Source organism: Globicephala melas, chromosome 2 (genome assembly GCF_963455315.2).
Source record: "Globicephala melas chromosome 2, mGloMel1.2, whole genome shotgun sequence".
In the NCBI taxonomy this organism is placed as follows: domain Eukaryota; kingdom Metazoa; phylum Chordata; class Mammalia; order Artiodactyla; family Delphinidae; genus Globicephala; species Globicephala melas.
In genome coordinates, this window is record NC_083315.2 from 89614641 (window position 1) to 89636082 (window position 21442).

Below are 21442 nucleotides of genomic sequence, written 5' to 3' on the forward strand. Positions count from 1 at the left end.
CTGACATTTCTACCAGGATGCAGTGGTTGGGGATGCTGGCCCTTTAACAGGGGAACAGGGGAGGGGCTGGGAATCTTAAAGCCAGGGGAGGCGAGCCTGCCTGGCCCAGGCCGCCATGGCTAAGCTAAGCAGAAAGGATAGCCACAGTCCTGGGGTGGGTGTCGCCACCCAGGCCGCTGTGAGCCCCCTCCCTGTGCACAGACCGAGGCTGGTGGTGACCTCCAATTCCTAGCCCTGCTCCTCTTCTCTGTCCCTTTGCAGGACAGCTCCCTAGAGCTGGGCTAGTGAGGTCAGAGGGTGGAGGTTTAGGGCAGTCTGAGAGCCCCGGGTCCTGCTCCTTGAGATCTGGGTCAAAACTTTTCTGACAACCTTGCTGGGGGGAGACCTTGGCTGTTTGGGTGCCACGCCATCCTTACCCAGGACAGGGTCTCTGGGTCTCTTCCTTTTCCCAGGTTTACCTTCCAGAGGCTGACAGTGCTCTCTCGCCAGAGGAAACAGCCATGGAGCAAGTCTGCCACCCCGAAGAGATGAAATGCCTTCAAGGTACTATCACCAAGTGGTCTGTGGTATCTGATAAAAGGCCCGGGAGTGCGGCAGTTTGATGGTCTGGTTCAGTGGATAGACATGGGTTTGGATGTCTATCGGTTTGGAGTGATTCCCAGCGACATCATGACGGTGACTGAGATAACTTTTATGGGCCCTGTGTTTTCCTCCCCTTCAGAGAAAAATGATCAATACCGGCCTTGTATGGTTATCGTGAGAATTAAATGAACAGATAGATGTAAAAATCCCTGGCCCACTAGGGTTAAATTGTCATGAGTCAGGGCAGCTGGAACTCGGTTAATCAAAGAGGCACAGAAAGGGCTGTCAGAGGAGGCGAGCAGGTGGAGAAGCCTGTGGTGGGACTAATGAGGCAATGGAAGAGGGGATGAAGAAAGTGAAAGTGAAACAGCCAGGTTCTGTTTGCTCTAGTGGAGATGGTTAGAGGTGCCCTGGGGTAGTGAGGCTGAGTTGAACTCATAGAACAAGAGAAGATGTTTGAAGATGGTGCTGGACATGGCTTGTGAACAGAAGTGCTACAGAGTAGCATCCTCTCTAGACCAGACCCTTCCCAGCTGAACCCCTGTCTACTTCCTCCTCAGGCACGCACTTAAACCAAAGCCCAGGCAAGTCCTGTGACCCCTTGGCTCTTAAGGAAGTGCTGGTGTGTGCCTCCCAGTTGGAGGAAGAGGAACAAAATGAAGAAGAGAGGGAGGAGGAGCTGGACCCAGATTTAGCCCCTGACCTGGAGGGGGAGGAAGAGGAGGAGGAAGAGAATGATCTCGGGGATCCAGCTGTCCTCAGCGCTGTCCGTAACATCCAGGTACCACAGCAGGAAGACGTGGGGGAGGGTTGTCCTGAACTGTCTGCATCTCACAGGCTGTGGCTACACATCTCTCTCCTCTTCTTCACCCCTTTCTAGGTGGGCTAACACTTTCTATTTCAGGCTTGAACCCTAGTAAAGACTCTCTCCTTCCTTCCCTCCTTTCTTCTGTCTCCTACTTAGTTTCTGATGCTGCCCTCACCTGAATCCAGGTCCTAGCAGGGCTGTGCATCACCTAGAGATGCTGGTCTTGCTCCTGGTGGTGAAAGCGAGTCATCTTTGACCCTGGGCCCCTATGTCTTCCCAGTCCATCCCTGGTCTTTATTCCCTTGGATTCCCCTAGCAGGTGGAGAGACCCAAAGGAGTCCCATGTAGAAATGAAGTTACTCAGACCCTGGTTCAGCTTAACTCCTAAGATGCCAGTCTGGCTTCCCTTCAGTGGAAGGAGAGGGGTCCTGATTGTATTGACTTTGAAACTGAGGGAGGGCCAGGCTGCCACTGTCCTGGGTATTGGAAATGGTTGGTCCTGCTGCTCCCCTCCCCCCATTAACACAGGTGAATGTAGATGATGCCACAGGGGCTCATTCCAGCTTGGGGTTTCCTCCCTCTCATTCCAGAAAGGTCTTCTCAGCTCCCCTGGAATCAAGGCCCCTGGTGTGCTGGGGATGTCGCCTGCTTCCTTGCACTTTCTGTGGCAGGTGAGTCACTCCAGTCTCCATCCTGTGAGAAATAGGCTGGGTGTTGAGAAGCAGCATGCCGCCTGTGCCTTATTTCCGTTATGTTCACTGTGCCCTTGACCTTGCTCTGGAGATGCAGCGCCCAAAGTGAAGTGTGGTTAGGAAGGGGGAAACGCCCCTCATGCGGGGTAGCTTGGTAAACAACAGAGGTGGTACTGGGACAACTGGCCTTCCTATGAAAAGGATAAACTATTCCATCTTACAGAATATAAGCAGCACTGAGCCTAGTGCTAGAAAGAGCATATGGTCTGGGGTAGAGCAATTGCCAGAAATCTAGCAGCGGGAATAGAAGGGAATTGCAGACTGAGGAGGGCTTCAGAGGTGTCCGAAAAGAGCTAAGCATGGCCCCAGTGGCTAAAGACAAGATCTGAGTGAACGCTCAGAGAGGAAAGGGCAGGGAGTTGACTCACACACAGTGGGGAAAGCACAGGCCCCCACATTGTCGGGGACCGTGGAGTTGCTCCCTAGGAGGTGACAGACCTGTTGGAAACAAGAACGGGCTCCACAGTCTGGTGTCCTCACAACTGGCTCGAGGGGCCCCAAGATGGCAAAATGTTGAGTGAGGTTATTGAAGGAAAAGGCAGGTGAGACCATAGAGGCAGAAAGGCAGTCAACAGCAAAAGCAGGATTCTGTTAGTGGAGATGCCCTTCTCCCAGACCCTGAAATTCCTCTCCCAGACCCTGGACTACCTGGCACCACTTCCTTTCCGGCCTGCCTTTCCCAGCACCAGCGCTGCAGCCCCGCACTTCGGACCTCGACTGCCCTCGCCAGACCCATCTGTCCTCTGCAGCCCGTCGACCTCGTGGCCCCTTAGGCTCAGGTACTGGTTCAGAGTGCCCGGTGTCCCAGGGTCCAGGACAGGCTGAGCTCTTCTCCAGAAGTCTCAGAAGGTAGTGGCTGAGGAGGCATGGCTGCCCCTCTACCAGCTGCCACAGAAAATACTTAGAGAAACTCACTAAGAGAAGGATGTGGTAGAGTGCAATTCCTTCCCCTCACAGGTAAGGAAATGGAGGCCCAGGGACTTATCTGAAGTCAGCCAGGACGGCAGAACTGAGAGTAGGACTCAGAAGTCCTGACAACCAGGCCAAATGGTTTTATATTGTGTCAGGATTTCCTGTAGCCAAGTTTCAGGGAAAACCATATCCTGGAGGGGGAGGTAAGCCCTGCTGAGCTAGGATAGTGACGCTTCATGTGGCTGACGCTTGGGCAGGGTCCTAAGCAGGTAGGGTCCCTTAGATGTCTGGCTGAGGTTCCCAGAGGCTAAAGGAATGGGGGCAGGGGGCTGAGAGCTTGCTCCCACCCAGCCCAAGTTTCTTTCTACGTCTTCCCAGTCATCTGACCCAGCTCCACCCTCAGCACCAGCGGATCCTGAAGCAACAGCAGCAGCATGGTCGACCACCAAGGTAAAACCGAGAGGAGAAGCAGGATTGGGGGGGGGCCCTGCATGCTGGGGTTTCCCTTGTGACAGAGCACCTCCCCCAAAGCCCCACCAGTTAAGCCTCTCACACCCTGGCCCACCTCTGCACTCTGCTGTCCTCCCCCGACATCCCGCTCCGAGCTCTCCACTCCTTGGGGGAGTTCTCTGTGGCAGGGGTGGGTAGGTCTAAAGGGACACTCCTCCTGGCTTGAAGTCCCCCAGCCAAGAAGCCTTGGTCTCAGCAGCCAGACCCCTATGCTAACCTCATGACCCGAAAAGAGAAGGACTGGGTGGTAAAAGTGCAGATGGTTCAGCTGCAGAGTGAGAAGCCCCGCCTGGATGACTATTACTACCAGGTGAGCCCCAGGGGCTCTGCCCAGCCTCTGACCTTGGCGTCAAATGGGCCTGACTCCGTGGGTCCTCTGAGATTCTCCCTTCCCCTCACAGTGGCCACGTCCCTTCAGGTGGGAGGAATGATTGCTAAAGGATGGGGGTCATATTTCTACACTTGACATCCAAACTCCTTCCCCTTCTTCTCCTAAATTTCAGTCACATGGGATTAGTTATGATTCCCCAAACACACTCTGAGGTTTCTGTCTCCGTCCTTTGCTGAGACTTTCTCCTATTCAGTCGGCAAATGAGGACTCTTTCATCTTTGTACACTTTGGTTTCTCTCAGAAATGACTTGTTTAAAATAAACATTCATCTACTTTTTACTTTTGAAGATCTAAAACACAGGGAACTTTTATAAGTAATGGGATTCAATTTCTTGAATTGAACAAATGCTGGCAGGCTTTTGGACTCCTTTCTGTTTGCTTCCTGTCTGCCCTTTGTCCATGAGTTTTGGGTTGTCTAAGTTGTACTTCAATTTCTCTTCAACCTCCGTGAGACCCCTACCGAGGTTTCCACCTTTATCTCCTTCCTATTGACATTACTTTCTTCCTTTACTTCCCACCAGCTTCAAAACCCTCTGCCTTCTGCCAGGATTGCTTGAATGTGATCATCTTCCACTCTTGACTTTTAGACATTGCTCCTCAATGAAGGAGCTGTATTTAAATTCTTGTTTGTCTCTCAGTCAGTGGCTTTATTTTAGTTCTGGATTTCACAGTCTTCCTTAAGATATTAGAGCTGCTGCACAAACCTCACAAGCGTAGAACTGGCCTAGAGGCCAATTGAAGTAGTGTTCTCGCTGTACTTCAAGCTACTGATTGGTCTTCGTACCATCAGATAACTGATCTTGGAGAGCAGAGGTAGGATCACCAAATTAAAATGGGGAGGGGGAAGGATAACGGTGTCCCATGTGTAACCTGGAATAAAGATTGCAGGAAGGTTGCAGACCCTGGGACACGTTTGCTTCCTGGCTCTCTGCTTTGCTCTCTGCCCTGCTCTCTGCCTTTCCATCAGATCTGGTGGTGGTACTAGCTCTTCAAGTCCTTAGGATGGGGACCCTGAAACAGGTGGCATGAGGCCTAGGGTGCTTTAAGATGCATTATAGTGGCTACTATAAGGCCCTAAGGTGCCAGGGGCATTTCTAGAATGAATGCTGTAGGCAAGGGTATATTAAGAGGTTGCATTGCAGAGCCCTAACTCTAAGTTCAGCCAATGAGTATACATTTGACTAATCCATGGACTCTCAGGAATATTATCAGAAACTAGAGAAGAAGCAGGCAGATGAAGAGCTGCTTGGGCGAAGGAGCAGGTTTGAGTCTTTCAAGCTGGTCACACCTTACATTCAGAAGGCGGAGGCTTATGAGTCAGGTAGGACCGGGGCTGACCTGCTGGGTTGGGGTGGACAGCTGGGTAGACACAGGTGGAAAGCAGAGGGGCACGTGCCTGTCTGACTCCTTCCATGCAGTGGTTCGAATCGAGGGTTCCCTGGGCCAGGTAGCTGTATCAACGTGTTTTAGCCCTCGCCGAGCTATTGATGCTGTGCCCCATGGAACTCAAGAGCAGGTAGGAGCATTATCTTCCTACAGCCTTTTTCTCTCCCCTGTTTTGGAGAAAGGTCTGGAACACTCTCATGCTTGAGTTCAGGTCGTGACCTAAGAGTGAGGAACAAGAGTGATCGGGCTTTGTGGTCTAGCCTTTCCAGATCACGTTCTAGCTCACCTAGGTTTGGGCTGCTGCTGTGGAGGTGTGGCTAACAGCCAGGGACTTTTTCTCTAGGAGACAGGAGCTGCAAGCAGTCAGAGGCTTCAGGTGTTGTACCGGATTGAGAAGGTGAGACATCAGCCTTAGCAGTGAATTCCTTACCTCCCTTGAGAACAGGATATACTCACATTGACCCCTGCTTCCTCTCTCCCCACCCTCACGTTCCCAGCTGTTCCTTCAGTTACTCGAGATAGAGGAGGGCCAGAAGGATGGGCCCGCACAGCCCTGTGAGCAGCAGAGCAACCAGCTTGAGAAGCTCTTCCAGGCCTTAAAGACCCAGGAACAGAATAATCTGGAGTGAGTGTGGGAGGGTCACACCTCAGCCCAGGAAGGGACGGCTCAGCAAAGACAGTGGCTTAGTTTCTGCCTCTCCTTTCTGGCCTGTGGCCCTTTGCTCTATGCGGATCGCTGCAATGCTCTCCTGTGTCACCTGTAGGGAGGCAGCGGATGGCTTCCTGCAGGTGCTCTCTGTGAGGAAGGGAAAAGCCCTAGTGGCCCGGCTGCTCCCCTTTCTGCCCCGAGATCGAACTGTCAGCCTTCTTCTGGCCATCACCCGCCATCTGCCCCTCCTTGTCAAGAGGGATGTGGCTGATCAGGTACTGTGGCATCCGGTGGAGGAGAGGACGGTTCTGTGGATGGGTTAGGAATGTTTACTCCTCCTCCTCTCCCCCTTCCTCCTCCTTCCAATCCCCTCCCCCAGAGAAGCCAGAGAATGTGCTGGGCAGTGAGGAGTGTTGACCCTGCTACCCTCAGGTGAGGGGGTTACAGAACAAACTACCACAGGAACAGCTGATCATCTTCAGGCAAATGAAGAAAGGAAAACCCACAGGCCTATGGTTACACAGGTGTGAATGTGCTCTGGAGGTTGAGAAGCTCAGGGCCTCCTGATAAGTGGTGAGCCCCATAGCTACTTTGCTTAGGGAAGGCATCCTAGACAAGTGGGTATTGAAGGACCAGTGTTAGGAATGGAGACACCTGAGTGGTGATAGGCCTGGTAGGTCTGACCTGACCAGAAGGGGCCAGAGGCAGGTGAGCACGGAAAGAGACCGGAGGTGAAGTTGTCGAGGAGTCAGAGAGAGGCCCTTACTGACCTTCTTGCAGGCCCTGCAAACGTTATTCGAACCTCTGGGCAAATGTATCAGCCGCTTGACCTTCCGTGAACTCCTCCAAGGACTTCAGGGACTCATGCTGCAACCACCTGGCTCCTCAGAGCGGCCAGTCACTGTGGTGCTGCAGAATCAGGTAACACGCGTGGGAGGCTTTTGTCTTTCCACAGGTGGCTCCAGGTGCTATCTGGAATGGACCCAGGGTGGGGCTGCTTTTTTAACAAGCTCCCTGATGGTGGTGCTGCTATCACCTCTAAATCAGAAGTCACCAAACATTTTTGATAGTGAATCCCTTTTACCAAAAAAATGCTGAACTATACCACCTGTGTGTGTTTATAAATCATGTACGTGGAACACTATACTTACCTTAGGTACATAATAAATACAAGATGAGACTCTAGATGTGAAAGATCTCATATCTTCTAATAACCTAGTGGATTATCTTGTGAACCCCTCTAAATATCTTCGCCTAAAGGAATGCCTCTTACAATGGGCTCCACAGCCTACGCACGTCAGATTCCTGGGTCTGTTCCTGATCTATGGTCTCTGATTCCGGGGATGGAGCCCACAAGGGTGCATTTCATCAACTCCCCAGAGGAATCTTTTGGACTATTCAGAGCAGTGGTTTCCTTGGAAAGGGCTCAGAGTTCTTGGCCAGCCAGTATAAAACTTGATGGGTTTATGGGTGTTGGACTCCATTTGTACCTGTGAACTTGCCCTTTTAGTTGGGAAGTAGCAGAGCCAGGGAAGCACTGAATGCCTAGGGTAAACTAACTTTACTCTGGATACTTTATCACTTGCAGTTTGGAATATCTTTGCTCTATGCCCTGCTAAGTCATGGAGAACAGCTGATATCCCTGGATTCTTCCCTAGAGGAACCCAGCAGTGACCACACAGCTTGGTAAGATCATAAAAGCCTTCTAAATACTATTTCAGTACCCTTGGGATGTATAGGCTGAGCCAGATGAGATGTTTCCTGAGTGGTTTATTCAAGCACCAGCGAGGAGGTTGGACAGAGAAACAGAGTTGTAGCTGTTCTGCCTTTTTTTTTTTCTATAGTGCCCTAGAGCATTGTCCCCCATGGAAGGCAGTGTAAGATAGACTCTAAAGCTTGTCCCTTTAATTACTCACAGACCTAGGTGTGAATTCTGCTTCTGTTACTTATCAGGAACATAACATTGGGGCACATTATTTTACTTTCCTTAGCCTGTTTCCTCATCTATAAACTAGGGATCTAAGGATAAGGGTACTAACCAGTTAGAGATCTAAAGATTAAATGAGATGGAAGATGTGTGTAAAGCACTAAACATTGCCTGGCACATACCAAATGTGCAAATGTTCTGTCAGTTGCTGGAGGTACAGAGGGTGATAGCAGTGGTAGAAAGACAATAAGAAACCTGGGCCCTGAGCCTATGTCCTGCGTGCATACAAAGATGCTGATGTATTACTTCTCTGCCCTCCAGGACAGACATGGTAGTTCTCACTGCCTGGGAGATAGCTCAGATGCCCATAGCCTCTCTGGCAGAACCCCTGGCCTTCCCCAGCAACCTTCTTCCTCTGTTCTGTCACCATGTGGACAAACAATTGGTACAGCAGCTGGAGACTAGGATGGAGTAAGTGACTGTGGAAACAAGGTCATAGCCCCCTATTCAAGCCCAGACTAGGTTCTGTCACTTCTCTACTACTTTATTTATTTATTTATTTATTTATTTTTGGCTGTGTTGGGTCTTCGTTTCTGTGCGAGAGCTTTCTCTAGTTGCGGCGAGCGGGGGCCACTCTTCATCGCGGTGTGCGGGCCTCTCGCTGTCGCGGCCTCTCTTGTTGCAGAGCATAGCCTCCAGACGCGCAGGCTCAGTAGTTGTGGCTCACGGACCCAGTTGCTCCGCGGCCTGTGGGATCTTCCCAGACCAGGGATTGAACCCGTGTCTCCTGCGTTGGCGGGCAGATTCTCAACCACTGCGCCACCAGGGAAGCCCTCTACTACTTTTAAATCAAGAGTAGGGAGGATAACTTGCTTTTAGAAGTATTTCTAGACATTGGTACTTATTGAGTAACCAGTCTGCTCCAAGTTAGGGTCGTGGGGCCTGTTTCTTCAGCCAAACCTTTCCATTTATTCCCAGGAACTTTGATTATTTATTATGCTAAGCTATCTGAGGGTAAGAACTAGTTTGAGAAGATGAACTTTTCATTAAAGAAGTATTTGAGGGACAACTCAAATGTAAATAAGATGTAAACACACAAACAACATGTAGGTCATCTCTCAGAACTTACCATCTGCTGGAAAGAGACATATTAATCACATCACACAGTATTTTAAAGGGAATGCACCTCTTCTCTTTGTAGGTTTGCCTTGATCTACTGATCAGGTTGTTCCGGAATACGTATGTGGGAAGAGTTTAATGATCAGACATTAGTTGTGTATGGGTTTTGCCTAAAGCGATCCAGAAAGTCTGAAGACAGTTGTATGCCTTGATATATTGGTGAACCCTGCCCAAAACCTTTTCTTATGCTTCAAAAACTATGAACTATGTGCCTAAAAAGGCATGGCAAAATGAGGTATAATTAAAAAGATAATAGAATGAAGCGTGGCAGTTTGTTTGTAAGTTAAGAAAACGGCTTTCATTATATCCTATGTGTGAAGCTTCAAGTGTCCTTAATGTAAGGGACAAGTCCTTGTTATGTCTAACAATAGACCTTGGAAACTGTTCCACTGTTGCCATTTTTTATAAGTAGCCCTAGCTGAGCTAAGAGTGTTTTATATAAATATCTCCTTTGAGATATGGGATGTTTGGTTTATTTTGACAAACAAGGTCATGCACTCATCAAAAAACACAAGAGTCCCTTTTATGAACCAGGTACCATTTTAGGTGGTTGAGAAACAGTGGTGACCAAGGAAAAGCCCCTGCTCTTCTGAAGCTTACATTCTGATTGGACAGGGACTGACAGAAGACATCAAATAGTGATAAATACCACGGTGAAAACAAAATTGGGGGATGAGTGACTGGAGTGGAATGGAAGGCCTGTCAGTAGAGGTTACAATTAAGCTGGAATCAATGACAAGTATTCCATGCAGAGGCACTAGTGAGCACAAAGCCCCTAGAGTGAGAATGAACTTGGTGTGTTTCAGGAAAAGAAAGGAGGACAGTGTGGCTGAAGTATACAGGTAAGGGGGGGAGGGTGATAAGGTAGGAGAGAGGTAAGCAGAGTACACATCTGTAAGCCATGGTTATTTTTTAAAGTCTGGATTTTTAACAGCTGGGAAGTCAGAATTTTAAACAGGGAAGTGGCATAACGTGATTTTGTTTTGAGAAGATCACTCTGACTGCTGATTGTTAGGGGAACAGGATAGAAAGCGAAAAAAATGTTCAGAAGTTCTTTTTCCAAAGCTGGGGCAAGAATGGAAGAGCTTTAGGGACAGAAAGAGAAGAAGTTTGGAAAAGGTTTTGGAAGTAAGAGTTGACAGATATTGCTGATGGGCTGGATAAGGATGGTGGTGAAGAATCCAGGATGACTCCCAGGCAGAGTGAATGGTGGGTGCCCTAGACTAACGTGGGGAACACATGAGGAAAAATGCATTGCGAAGGGTTATAATCAACATTTTAGATGCTTTAATATGTCCTGTTAGAAATCCAAGTAGATATATCAAGTAGGTGAAGAGCAGTCTGGAGGTGAAGGAAAAGGTCAGGGATAAAGACACAGAAGTGGGAGTATCAGCACACAGATGTATTACAAGTTAGGAGTGAGGAAGAGATGATGTAGGAAGAAAAGCCAACATAGGGGACTGAGGAGGAGTTATCTGAAAAAAATAGGTTGAAAATTACGGAAGTGGTGCTACCAAAGTTGAAAAGAAAGTACTTTAAGAAAGGAGTGTGTAAGCTTCCCGGGTGGTGCAGTGGTTAAGAATCCACCTGCCAAGGCAGGGGACACGGGTTCGTGGAAGATCCCACACGCAACAGGCAGATCCCACACGCAACAGAGCAGCTAAGCCCATGGGCCACAACTACTGAGCCTGTGTTCTAGAGCCTGCAAGCCACAGCTACTGAGCCCGCGTGCCACAACTACTGAAGCCCACACGCCTAGAGCCGGTGCTCCGCAGCAAGAGAAGCCACTGCAGTGAGAAGACCCGGCTCACCGCAACTAAAGAAAGCCCACGCAGAGTAACAAAGACCCATGCAGCCAAAAGTTAAATTTATTTTTTTAAAAAAGGGTGTGGAATGAGGAGATGTGACAGAGGAGGGAGGCACTGACTACAGAAAGAGTCAATTTGGAATCTTCTGAAAGGGTAGCAGAGCAATTGGACAGTAGGTAGTAGTCTGTGTAGGTTAAGGAACGATTTTCTTTTAAAGAGTGATATTACAGCATGCCTGCATGATAATGAAAGCACTGCCATTAAGTGGCCGGGGCGGGGAAGGGTGGAGAGTAATGAAGGCGAAGAAAGTTCACAACGTCCTACAACAGGAGGAAGATGGGAATCAAAGCACAGACAAAGGAGGTGACCTTTGATAGCTGTGTGACCTCATCTGATTGTGGAAAAGTATGTGTTAAGAAAGGCGCTGCTGTCCTTTAGGAGACCATTCCAAAGTGTCTACTTCCCACTTCTTCTCGCCCCCTCTGCTGGCCGATCTTGGATTATACCTCCCAGAGGAAAGAGTAGTAGGAAACAGGAACTCTACCACTTCCACCCACCCTGTTCCCCTGGCTGTTACAATGGATATTATTTGATGTCAGCATCAAGTCAGCTCCCTCATCATGGATCGGTCAAATACCAAGGACGTTGCACCACTCAGGGCCTGTAAGTAAAAATAACAGCCCAATAAGAAAAGCGAAGAGTGGCAGGCACAGGCCTCCAATAGAGAGGAGGCAGCAGGGGTAAGAAAGCAAAGGTAATGCTACAGAGTGAGAACAGCTGCTACAGCCACCTTAAGCCGCTAATGGAGGCCCTCAACTCTCTCAGCAAACCGTGGGCTAGAAACAAAGGCAGCTGTGGCTTTGCTGGAGTGGGTGGTGCGGAGAACTTAACCGGGCAGACTACGTCAGCGCTAATCTCCCCGCGGGAGTCACGAGGCTGACAGCGGGTCGGCTACACTGCGCACGCGCAGGACGCAGCGGGCTGTAGGGACCGGAAGGACCGGTGCGAGCGGGATGGCTGCAGACGAGGGGGCTGGAAGCGCTGAAGCTGTGGAGCGGGTTCTACCCGTGTTGTTGGTGCCGGTCCCCGCCGAGGCAACAGGGCGTCTGGGATCCCGGGCGCAGTTGCACAGGGAGCAGGAGGTTCTGGGGAGCCTGACGGCTGCAGGCAGCCTTCACGTGCTTCCCTTGGCGCCCGGCGGCCGGGGCGGGGGCGGCTGCTGCCTGGAAGGCCCTTTTCGGCAGTAAGTGCTGTGGCCGGGCCTGGCCTTGTGGAGGGAGTCTGCAGCCTTAGCTTGGCTGGCGCCTCTGCTCCCCCTCCTACCTTGGAGGTAGCGGGAGAGGGATGACGGTGGGGGGCAACGCCTCAGAGGCAGGCCCGGTTCCTTCTCGGAACATTTTCCTCGGTTTGTCGCGTCCCTGCACCCATTCTTTCCCGTTCCGGGTGGGTGGAGACAGTATCCAGATCCTCTCCGGACGTGGAGAACCTGTAATGAATCCTAGCTTGGACGCTTTTTAAATTCATTTAACACAGGTTGATTAATCGTCACTTTGCCGTGCCCCACGCCCATTTTCTTCAGTTAAATCTGTTAAAGATGCCAGCTGAGGGGCATCATCTCTCATTTGAATCATCCTGTTACCTTTTCCTTATCTCTGATACAGATAGCTGTTTCCTTCACATTTGGGCTTCCCCTCCCCTCCACCCCGCTTCAAGGACAGAGCCTGCGTTTTCTACGCACTTACTAGTGTATTCACTCAACAAATACTTACGCGCTTTCTGTTCGTTACCTAGGAGCAGTGCCTAAAAGGTGTAATAAGACAGTTCTTACATGTGAGGTTGTATGGTTGGGAAGACAGAAAAGAAACAATTTCAATCATATATTACTTTCCACATATGTAACTCTTACAGTTTACATCATTAAGTTTGAGAGTGCCTTCCGACGCTTTGGACTCTTTAATAACAAAACATTTTAGAAATGTTAACGATTTTGAGTAGCCACAGAGGAGTTCTGGAATATCCAGGTCCTATAAAAGTGCCTCACAGTAGAGATTCGTTTGTTCAATCACTGAATGTTTTAACCTGTTTTATGTTTGTCTTCTTTATTCCTGATCTCCAGTTGCTAGGAAAAGGAATCCCTCCTTACCATAAGTTAGTTGATTCAACAGTATTAAGTACGTATGAACACAGCCATATAAGGAAAGGAATGAGGCAGAGAGAGAACCTCACAGAAGATAAGCAGAACAGACATAAAATAATGGGGGCTTTTGTAAGCTATAGCATGAAATTAGTGGGGGAGGATCAAGAAGGGCTACTTTTTAGTTTTTTTAGTTGAATTCAGTTAAAATAATTCGTAGGGTAAAAATAAGGATAAGTTTATAGTGTACAGAATTTGCTTCCTCCTTTTCTCAAAGTATGTATGGTCCTTTGTATATTGTTGAAATCACTGTACATTCTATATTATGTTCACTGAAAATTCTCTTTCCACGTGGCAGTATAGTCCCATGTACTAATGATGTTACTGGTTTCACAGTATTCAGCCTTTTAAATATATCTTAATTTGTTTAACCTTTTTCATATTTGACATCAGATTTCAGTGTGAGCAGTCAGGAATTGGCTGTTTATGAAACATCATTCTAGGTATAAAGACAAATATAAAATGTCAGTGTTTTTTTCTAATAATAACATAGTAGCACCAAGTCCACTGTTTTTAGATATAAAACTTACTAATTCTGTAGAAAAAAAGCTTTTTTTAAAAGATGAAACTTTATCAGCATGGTAACCTCATCTCATTCCATTGCATAGTTTTCAGAATTGGGGCTCTCTTTTTTCTCTTTTAATGTAACTTAATTTTATTATTTAATTTGAAGCTGTAGCATCATTAGCCTCTTTCCATCCTTGTTAGTCATGTTGGTATGTTGACTTTACACTGCTTTAAGTATTCTATAACTGCACTTAAAATTGAAAATTTAGTTCCTCAGTTGCACTACCCACATTTCAAGTGCTCAGTAGCCACATGAGGTTGTTGGCTACTGTATTGGACTTTGCAGATGTGTAGAACACTTGCATCTCATGGAAAGTTTCGTTGGACAGAGCTATTGTATAATATGCCAGTTTAGAGTCTTCAAAGTCTATAAATGCAAATAATCGCTTTCTTTTTTTAAAGTTATTCAAAGCACTTATGTTAGCAAAACGTATTTTGTTAATTGTGAAGACCACCTCTTATAAATAATAGACATATTTGGTTGTTGAAACATATCCTTGATCATGACAGTTCCTTTAAACATACCATCAGTCCAGATTTAGGATGAAGGAAAAAAGCAGCCACCATTTCTTGCTCTTTGCCCCCTTTTCACAAATGACTCCTATATTCTTGTGTTGCCCTGAAGGGGCTGGAAGTTCTAGAGCAGTTTACATTCCCTTAGGTTGTATATAGAAGTAATGCTTTTAGGTGAACCAAAGAGTTGTTCTCTACTTCTTCTGTCCTACCTTCACCATTGTGGGTAAGTATTATTGTGGATATAGAATATAATACATAGTCTAAACTTTTTCCTTAGGTTTGTATGGGAGGACTCTCATAACAGTGGGACACCAACAGACAAGCCCAGACTGCTTGCTCTTAGTGAAAATAATGCACTGCTCATCTGTGAATTTAGTTTGAAAGATGGAAGATGTGATGCAACCATTTCATATAGCTATACTGAGGAGACATTGCAAAAGCTCGTTGAAGATCAAATTATCAGTAAGTATTTGCAGGTGGTCTTTTAGCATGTTTGAATTTGTGTATTACTATGTAATTTTATGTATTTCAGGAAAAGCTCTTATAGAGGTGAAGTCAGGGAGGGATATTTGTGCAGTATAGTAGGCACTAGCCACATGAGGCTATTAAGCCCTTAATGTGCTTAATATCAACTAATATGTCCTTTAAATGTCAAATGTTGATACATTCCAGATTTGAAGACTTGGTACTAAAAAAGTAAAATATCTCACTAATAGTTTTTGTGTTACATGTTGATAATGATATTTTGAATATGAGGTAAATAATATATAATAAAATTAGTTTCACCTGTTTTCTTTTTTCAGTGCAGCTACTAGAAAATTTAAAATTACATGTGTGGCTCACTTTTGTGACTGACATTATATTTCTGTTGGATAATGTGCTGATCTAGACTGGTTACAGACCTGTTTGCTATGTCCCATCCTGAGGGCTGCAGGGAGCAGAAATCAAAGCACTCAGGCTTCTATTTTTAAGGCAGTTGCATTCTCGCTACCCTGATTATAAGGTTCCTTCTTTTCCTTTTAAAAAAAAGAGTCTGTGATTGTTCTTATTTGGTCTCATGGGTAAGTAGGCTTTTTTGATCATCTTCTGGTGTGTTGTCACACTCTGGCTGTAAACAGAAGGCACAGAGACATTGTAGGCCATCTTCATTCAGTTCCTTACTTACCTTCCACTTGCTTAGGTGAGTTTGACCAATAATTGTCTAGAGTTGGACTAAGTTAAATGCTGATTCTTTTTTGTTTTACCTGTTTGTGTTAACAGAATCAAATTTACCAGTTGTAAAATTGTAACCAGTGAGTTTGACGTAATATCCTTTTGTTTTATAGGTATTTCCTTATTATCTTTGAGAATTCTGTCATTTCACAGTAACACATCATTATTGTTCATCAATGAATATATCATCCTGCACATTATATTTCCTGAAAGAGATGCTGAGATTAGGGTACTCAGCTGTTTCACATTATCCTTACCTGCACAGGCAGTGGACAGGATTATTGACACACAGCTCTGCAGAGGAATTCTTTTTGTTTTGAGTCATTTAGGCTGGATCTGTATCCTTGTTGGTAAAGATGTTGATGTGTGGGGGAGGAGAATACCTGGAAAAATGAGCCTTTTTATAGGCTTTTAGTTTTAGGGACTGGGCTGTAGGTAGAAAGATTAATTTTTCAGTAAAACTTTCAGGGGAAAAGATCTTCATGAACTTAAAATACTCAAACTACATTGCTTTATATTCCATTCAAATATTTTTCAGTTTATAAATCATAATCATCTTGTCCAACTTATGTTGTTTTAAAATTGTATATGTTCTGCATTACCCATTTATTTAAAATATACTTATTAAATATCTACTTTGTGCTTGTTCCAGGAGAGATTTAGATGACTGCTTATGATATGATACACACATTTTCATGTGTGAATATAACCTATCTCTTATCGTCTCTGATGGTGATTCCATCATATTAGGGAATCAGATGGTTTGCATAACTGTTTGAAATTTGTTTTTGGAAAACTATCACAGATTTTCTGTCTTCAGCAGATTCATAGGTCACCAGCAAAATTATTTTGAAGATTATTTGAAGAACGACCCTTTATGTGTTTTTGGAACTTTCATTTCTGCATTAAAGAAGTCATTTTTCTATTTTACATGTATCATAGCCTGTGTTAAAATTTATTTTGTAAAAAATGTTATAGAATATTGGATTAACTTCATTTTTGCTGCCAGGTTACAGAACTGAGCTGTCCGACGTGGTAGGCAGTAGGCATATGTGGCTGTTGAACACTTGAAATTTTTTGGCTAGTGTGACTGAGGAACTGAATTCATAATTGTATTTAATTACTTTAGATTTAAAGTCTGATACTTGATTGAGTTATTGGAGAGCTCTTGAGTATGTTTGGAACAACTCTGGCTGTTCCAAGTTCTTAAATGTAAATTTTTGAAGTCTAAATACAGACCAGATATTTCCAGTGAAAATTTAATTGTCCAAATTGAGATGTGTTGTAAGTATAAAATAACTAGGGTTGAACACTTATGTGAAAAAGATGTAAAATATCTCAATTTTTTAATATTGATTACATATAGAGATGATATTTTGGATATACTAGGTTAAATGAAACGTTCTTAAAATTAGGTTCACTGGTTTCTTTTTACTTTTTTAATAAGGCTGCTAGAAAATTTACAGTGACAAATGTGCCTCGCGTTGTTTCTTTTGGACAGCACTGTTGTAGAACACAAGTGGAAAATATTATTGTTGTCTCAGGGCCTGGCACAGAGTGGAGATTCAGCAAGTATTGTTGAGTGAACTCTCTATCAGGTTGTTTATTGGTTCCCCAACTTCATAGTCACCTGGTTAATATGATGGGATTTTTAGTGTCCGTCTTCCTTCTATTATTATTCCTACAAGGTTGGAGCAGTGAAGTCTATAACTCTTATTTCGTCCTGTGTTTTAAATGATTAGGCATACTTAAGACTGACGTTTTCTTTAACTCTAACTCGAAGACATTTTTGACACTGTGGATGGTAGACATGTAGCTCATGTGGATTTGGCACTTCCTCAAGAAGATATGTATAATGAGCAGCAACAAGAGCCAGCCAAGAGTTCTTCCTTTACTTCATTGAAAGTGTCTCAAGACCTAGATGTTGTAGTGATTGTCAGCTCCTCCAACACTGCAATTGCTCTTAACTTAAATTTGTATTTCAGGTATGTAGATTACTTCCTTCTCTGATTTCAGGTAAATAATTAGAGCCATAAGAGGTTAAAAATGTACTTGTTAGCTTCTTTTTATTCTTTTAACCGTTTTTTTCCCTCTATTTGCTTGATCACGTTCTAGCTACTACCTAGTGAGCTTATTACTATATAAAAGTATGTACAAGTGACCACTGGCTACCTTTTTATTTCTGGATACATATCCAAGTTTGATTTTGATTTATGTTTATTATTATTATATATGGCTTATATCATCATAAATGAAAAGTAACCAAGCACAATTTTAAAAGCCCTTAGCTATTATACATTATCTACTCACTTCTTCTCAATGCTAGAGTAGAAGAAAAATGGGATTTACCCTGTGTTAGAATTGCGTCTTACGTGGGTTAGGGTCCTGGCTGCCTAGGGGATCACTTTTCACTTAAGGACTTTGACAAGATGTATTAACTGTGCTTTCTCCATTTTAGGATTTCCTCAGGTGTTTCCTTTTGAGGACCCACACACTTCCTAAATATATTAGTGAAAATTGAGTATTTCTTTGTGTAGCTTTTTGATTTAGAAATTCTAATTGCTTCTGATTTTATAATGTTTGAAAGGAATATGTGTGTGTGTGAATATGCATACACACACACACACACACACACACACAGCACCCTGTTTATTGAAGCTTGCAAGTAGGGTAATCCACATTTATGACTTTCAGTATTAAGGGACATTTCAAACCATTAGGATTTTTGGTCCTAACTTAATATGAATGAAATAAATATATCCTTGAATAATTGGGAATGCACTTTGATGGGTTTATTGCTCATTGTCTGGATTACAAAAAAGGGTTAATTTCATCTTCACATATCAGCCAGAACTTCTTACTACTGTGAGTTTTTCATTTGTTTTCAATGGCCTTTTAATACTTTTTTTTTTTTATCTTTGAGCAGGGATGATTATCACATTTTCAGACTGTGTGCTTGTGTATCAATAGGCCATTTTCACTGACTAAAATATATCCTGTATGTGTAGAGTTACCTTCTAATCAACTTCCTTGGAAAATAATTTGACAGGTGAGGGGGGAAGGAATGCCCACTCAGCTACTCTGATCCTTGAGTGTAGGGTTCTGTTCCTCCAGATGTTTTGGCAACACCCCAAGAGAAGAGCACTGAAGTGGGCACCAGGCACATCCCTTTGAACAAATTTCATTGAACTCAGCCACTGTAACATCAGCCAGTGAAGAGCTGCTGTTCTGTTCCCTATAGTCAATTTAGGGATCTGTCCTGTCCAACTAAATGAGTGATCGCTGTTTGTTAATTATTTACATGAGTGCTCTTTAATTAGTATAATTTCTTGAGGAAGTTGACTGCATGTTTATTTTCTAAGTGTACTCTGAAATCTAAGTGTTTTTTACCATTCCTGCCTCCTGACCCTAGTTGTTCTTTCCTGCCATACAAAAAGTCAGCCACCCCTTTTCATTTTATCAAGTCCTATTCATGCTTTGAGATCCACTTCTTTAATGAAGTCATTCCTTACTAAAATCCCTTCCACTTGTAAATTTCTACTCATTTAATAATTTTTCTCTCCTTTGGACTTCTGTAGCACTTTTGCTTTGAACTACAGTTTAGCACTTAATTGTGTATAGTCTTGTATTATTTCTCTAATTTTTTGTGTTTCCTACAGAGTTTGTAAGCTCCATGTAAGCTCCTCATGGTTTGTTCATTCAATTCACTGTCAATAACTTTTCCTTCCAGTTTACCTTAGCTGTCCATTCCCATAGTCATACCCTGGGCTTTGTCATTATATGAAACAGCTCCTCCCGCAAATCACTCTTCTACACATCCCACTCTGAGCACGACTTGCCAGACTGTACAGCTTGCTTACTCAAGTACCCCCACTTCTCTCATCTGACCTCACTGGAATTTCTAATATGCTGACTTCCCAAGTGAAGACAGGAGCCCCCTCTGTCTTCACTGCCCTCCCTTTACAGCATAGATTCTGTGACCTGTCATTTCAGTCACTTTCTTGAATGAGCCCTAAACTCTTGTTTCTGCCCTGTGGTAGCACTTGATCTGACAAATCTTCTTTTTTATTCTCTCTTCTCGTTCCCTGCACTCAAGCAACTGAGCACTTGTGAGAAAACCACAGAGGAAAATTGATACCACTATAAGTTCACATTCACTGTCTTCTGTGGTCTCTCATGTTGCCTGGAAATTTTACAATGACTTTTCATGAGTCCATTCTTCTTTTTTTTTTTTTTTTTGCGGTACGCGGGCCTCTCACCGTTGCGGCCTCTCCCGTTGCGGAGCACAGGCTCTGGACGCGCAGGCTCAGTGGCCATGGCTCACGGGCCCAGCCGCTTCGCGGCATGTGGGATCTTCCCGGACCAGGGCACGAACCCGTGTCCCCTGCATCGGCAGGCGGACTCTCAACCACTGCGCCACCAGGGAAGCCCATGAGTCCATTCTTTACGTTTTAAACCTCCATTTTCCTCAAACCTTTATTCATCTCTTTACCCCCAACTGTTCTTGGATGACTTTACCTCCAACTTTATAAAGGAAGTAGAACCCATCTAATGGGAGCTCCTTCAGTTTCTCACATTAAATTGCAAACCCACTTTCCTGCACTCGTCTTCTCCATCTTCCGTCCTGTTACAATGGAGAGATTCCCTCCTCCTATGAAGGCCAGTCCTTCTGTGTGTACTCTGGACCCCATTCTTTCCCTCCTTCTCAGGGACCGTTTTCTGTTTCCTCTCTTTTCTAGATCTCTAGCCTCTTTTAAGTATTAGATCCACATCCAGCTAATCACGGTCCTAGCCATTCTAGCTCCTGAGTGTGTCTTGAATCTGCCCACTTGTCTTAACTCCTCTGTCATCACTGTGATCTATTCTGCTATCATCGCTTACCTGAACTAGCTTACCAGCCTCGTAATTGGTCTCCCCATATCTGTTCTTCCCCCCTCAAATCCATCATCTACGGAGTAGCCAGAGTGGTGGTGTTACAATGCATGTCTTATCAGAGTATAGCCAGGTATGAACATCTGGGGCAGGGTATGTATCTTTTGTTGGTGCGGAAACTACCTTCTCCATGGATCATGTTTTCTCACTGTCACCTTGCCTTCTCTAACATCATCTCCTTGACAAATGTATATCAAGCTGTTACCTTCAAGTTGTTGAAAGGGTTAATAATTTAAGTGTTCAGGGGGTTTACATGCATCCCATTCTCCCCACAGCTACTCTTCTGTGTCTGATCATATGGCTTCTCTGCATAAAACCCTTATTTAGCTTCTTCCCACGCCCCCCTCACCCCAAGATAGAAACTAAGAATCCTTAGTAGCCCATAAAACCTGACCCCATCTGGCTCTTGCCAAGCTCTCCAGCCTCATCTCACACCACCTTGCTTCTCATTCACTATGCTTTAACCACCGTAGCCTTCTTTGTGCTTCTGCAACGTGACAGCCCTCTTTCCACATACACTCTCCATCCACACCTGCACTCATACTTTGCTTTCCTAACTTTTATGTATTCCCAGGGTCTCAGCCCAAGTCTTAATTTGTGGTGATGGTATGGTGAGTGATTAAAAACCTGGGCTTATGGTCACATTCACCTGGTTCACATTAAGCTCCACTGTTTGAGCCTTTCTGTATCTACAAAACTGGCTTCTATTTACCTCATAGGGTTGTTGAAAGGCTCGAATACCTTAGTTTAGGTAAAGTTTTTAGCACAACATCTACAATGTAGCAGATAATCCATGCTTTTATCTCTACATAAAGCTAACTTCCCTTAAGGGTCAAATTTTTTTTAATTGACATAAACATTATATTAGTTTCATATATACAACATATGTGTGTGTATATTGTGAAATGATCACCACAGTCAATCTAGTTGACATCTACACACATAGTTACAGGTGGGTCAAATTTTTAAGGTTGACTTTATCAATCTGCCTTAAGCAATGGAGGTAAGGAGTCTGGGTCAGGAAACTTATTGTCTATACTCTTTCTACTCTGTAACACCTCCATCCCATACCCCCTTCCATTTTTTAAAAAATATATATTTATTTTATTTTTGGCTG

At 44.8% G+C, this 21442-nt stretch overlaps 2 protein-coding genes across 10 annotated transcripts in view; both read left to right on the forward strand.

Moving 5' to 3' along the window:
- Positions 1-624: 624 nt before the first annotated feature.
- On the forward strand, positions 625-8392 carry PATL2 (PAT1 homolog 2). The gene is made up of 14 exons (XM_060293467.1): positions 625-745; positions 1143-1363; positions 1981-2061; positions 2779-2921; positions 3433-3504; positions 3733-3874; positions 5156-5276; positions 5374-5471; positions 5685-5738; positions 5839-5966; positions 6106-6265; positions 6771-6911; positions 7579-7676; positions 8239-8392. Exons 1-14 carry the CDS (start codon positions 625-627, stop codon positions 8390-8392), a joined length of 1734 nt encoding a protein of 577 aa, XP_060149450.1.
- A 3054-nt stretch (positions 8393-11446) lies between these two features.
- The window catches only part of SPG11 (SPG11 vesicle trafficking associated, spatacsin), a 95315-nt gene continuing 85319 nt past the window's right edge, over positions 11447-21442 (forward strand). For 6 of the 9 annotated variants that reach the window (XR_009563006.1, XM_060294337.2, XM_060294332.2 and 3 more), the window contains exons 1-4: positions 11897-12147; positions 14459-14643; positions 15507-15731; positions 17177-17378. Coding sequence is in view for 8 of the 9 variants with exons in the window: in XM_060294337.2 (XP_060150320.1) it covers positions 11918-12147; positions 14459-14643; positions 15507-15731; positions 17177-17378 (842 nt within the window). In the remaining variant the exon portion in view is untranslated. Of the gene's footprint in view, positions 11568-11896; positions 12148-14458; positions 14644-15506; positions 15732-17176; positions 17379-21442 lie in introns of those variants that run through there. The other 3 variants (XM_060294336.2, XM_060294339.2, XM_060294338.2) reach the window with 3 other exon arrangements.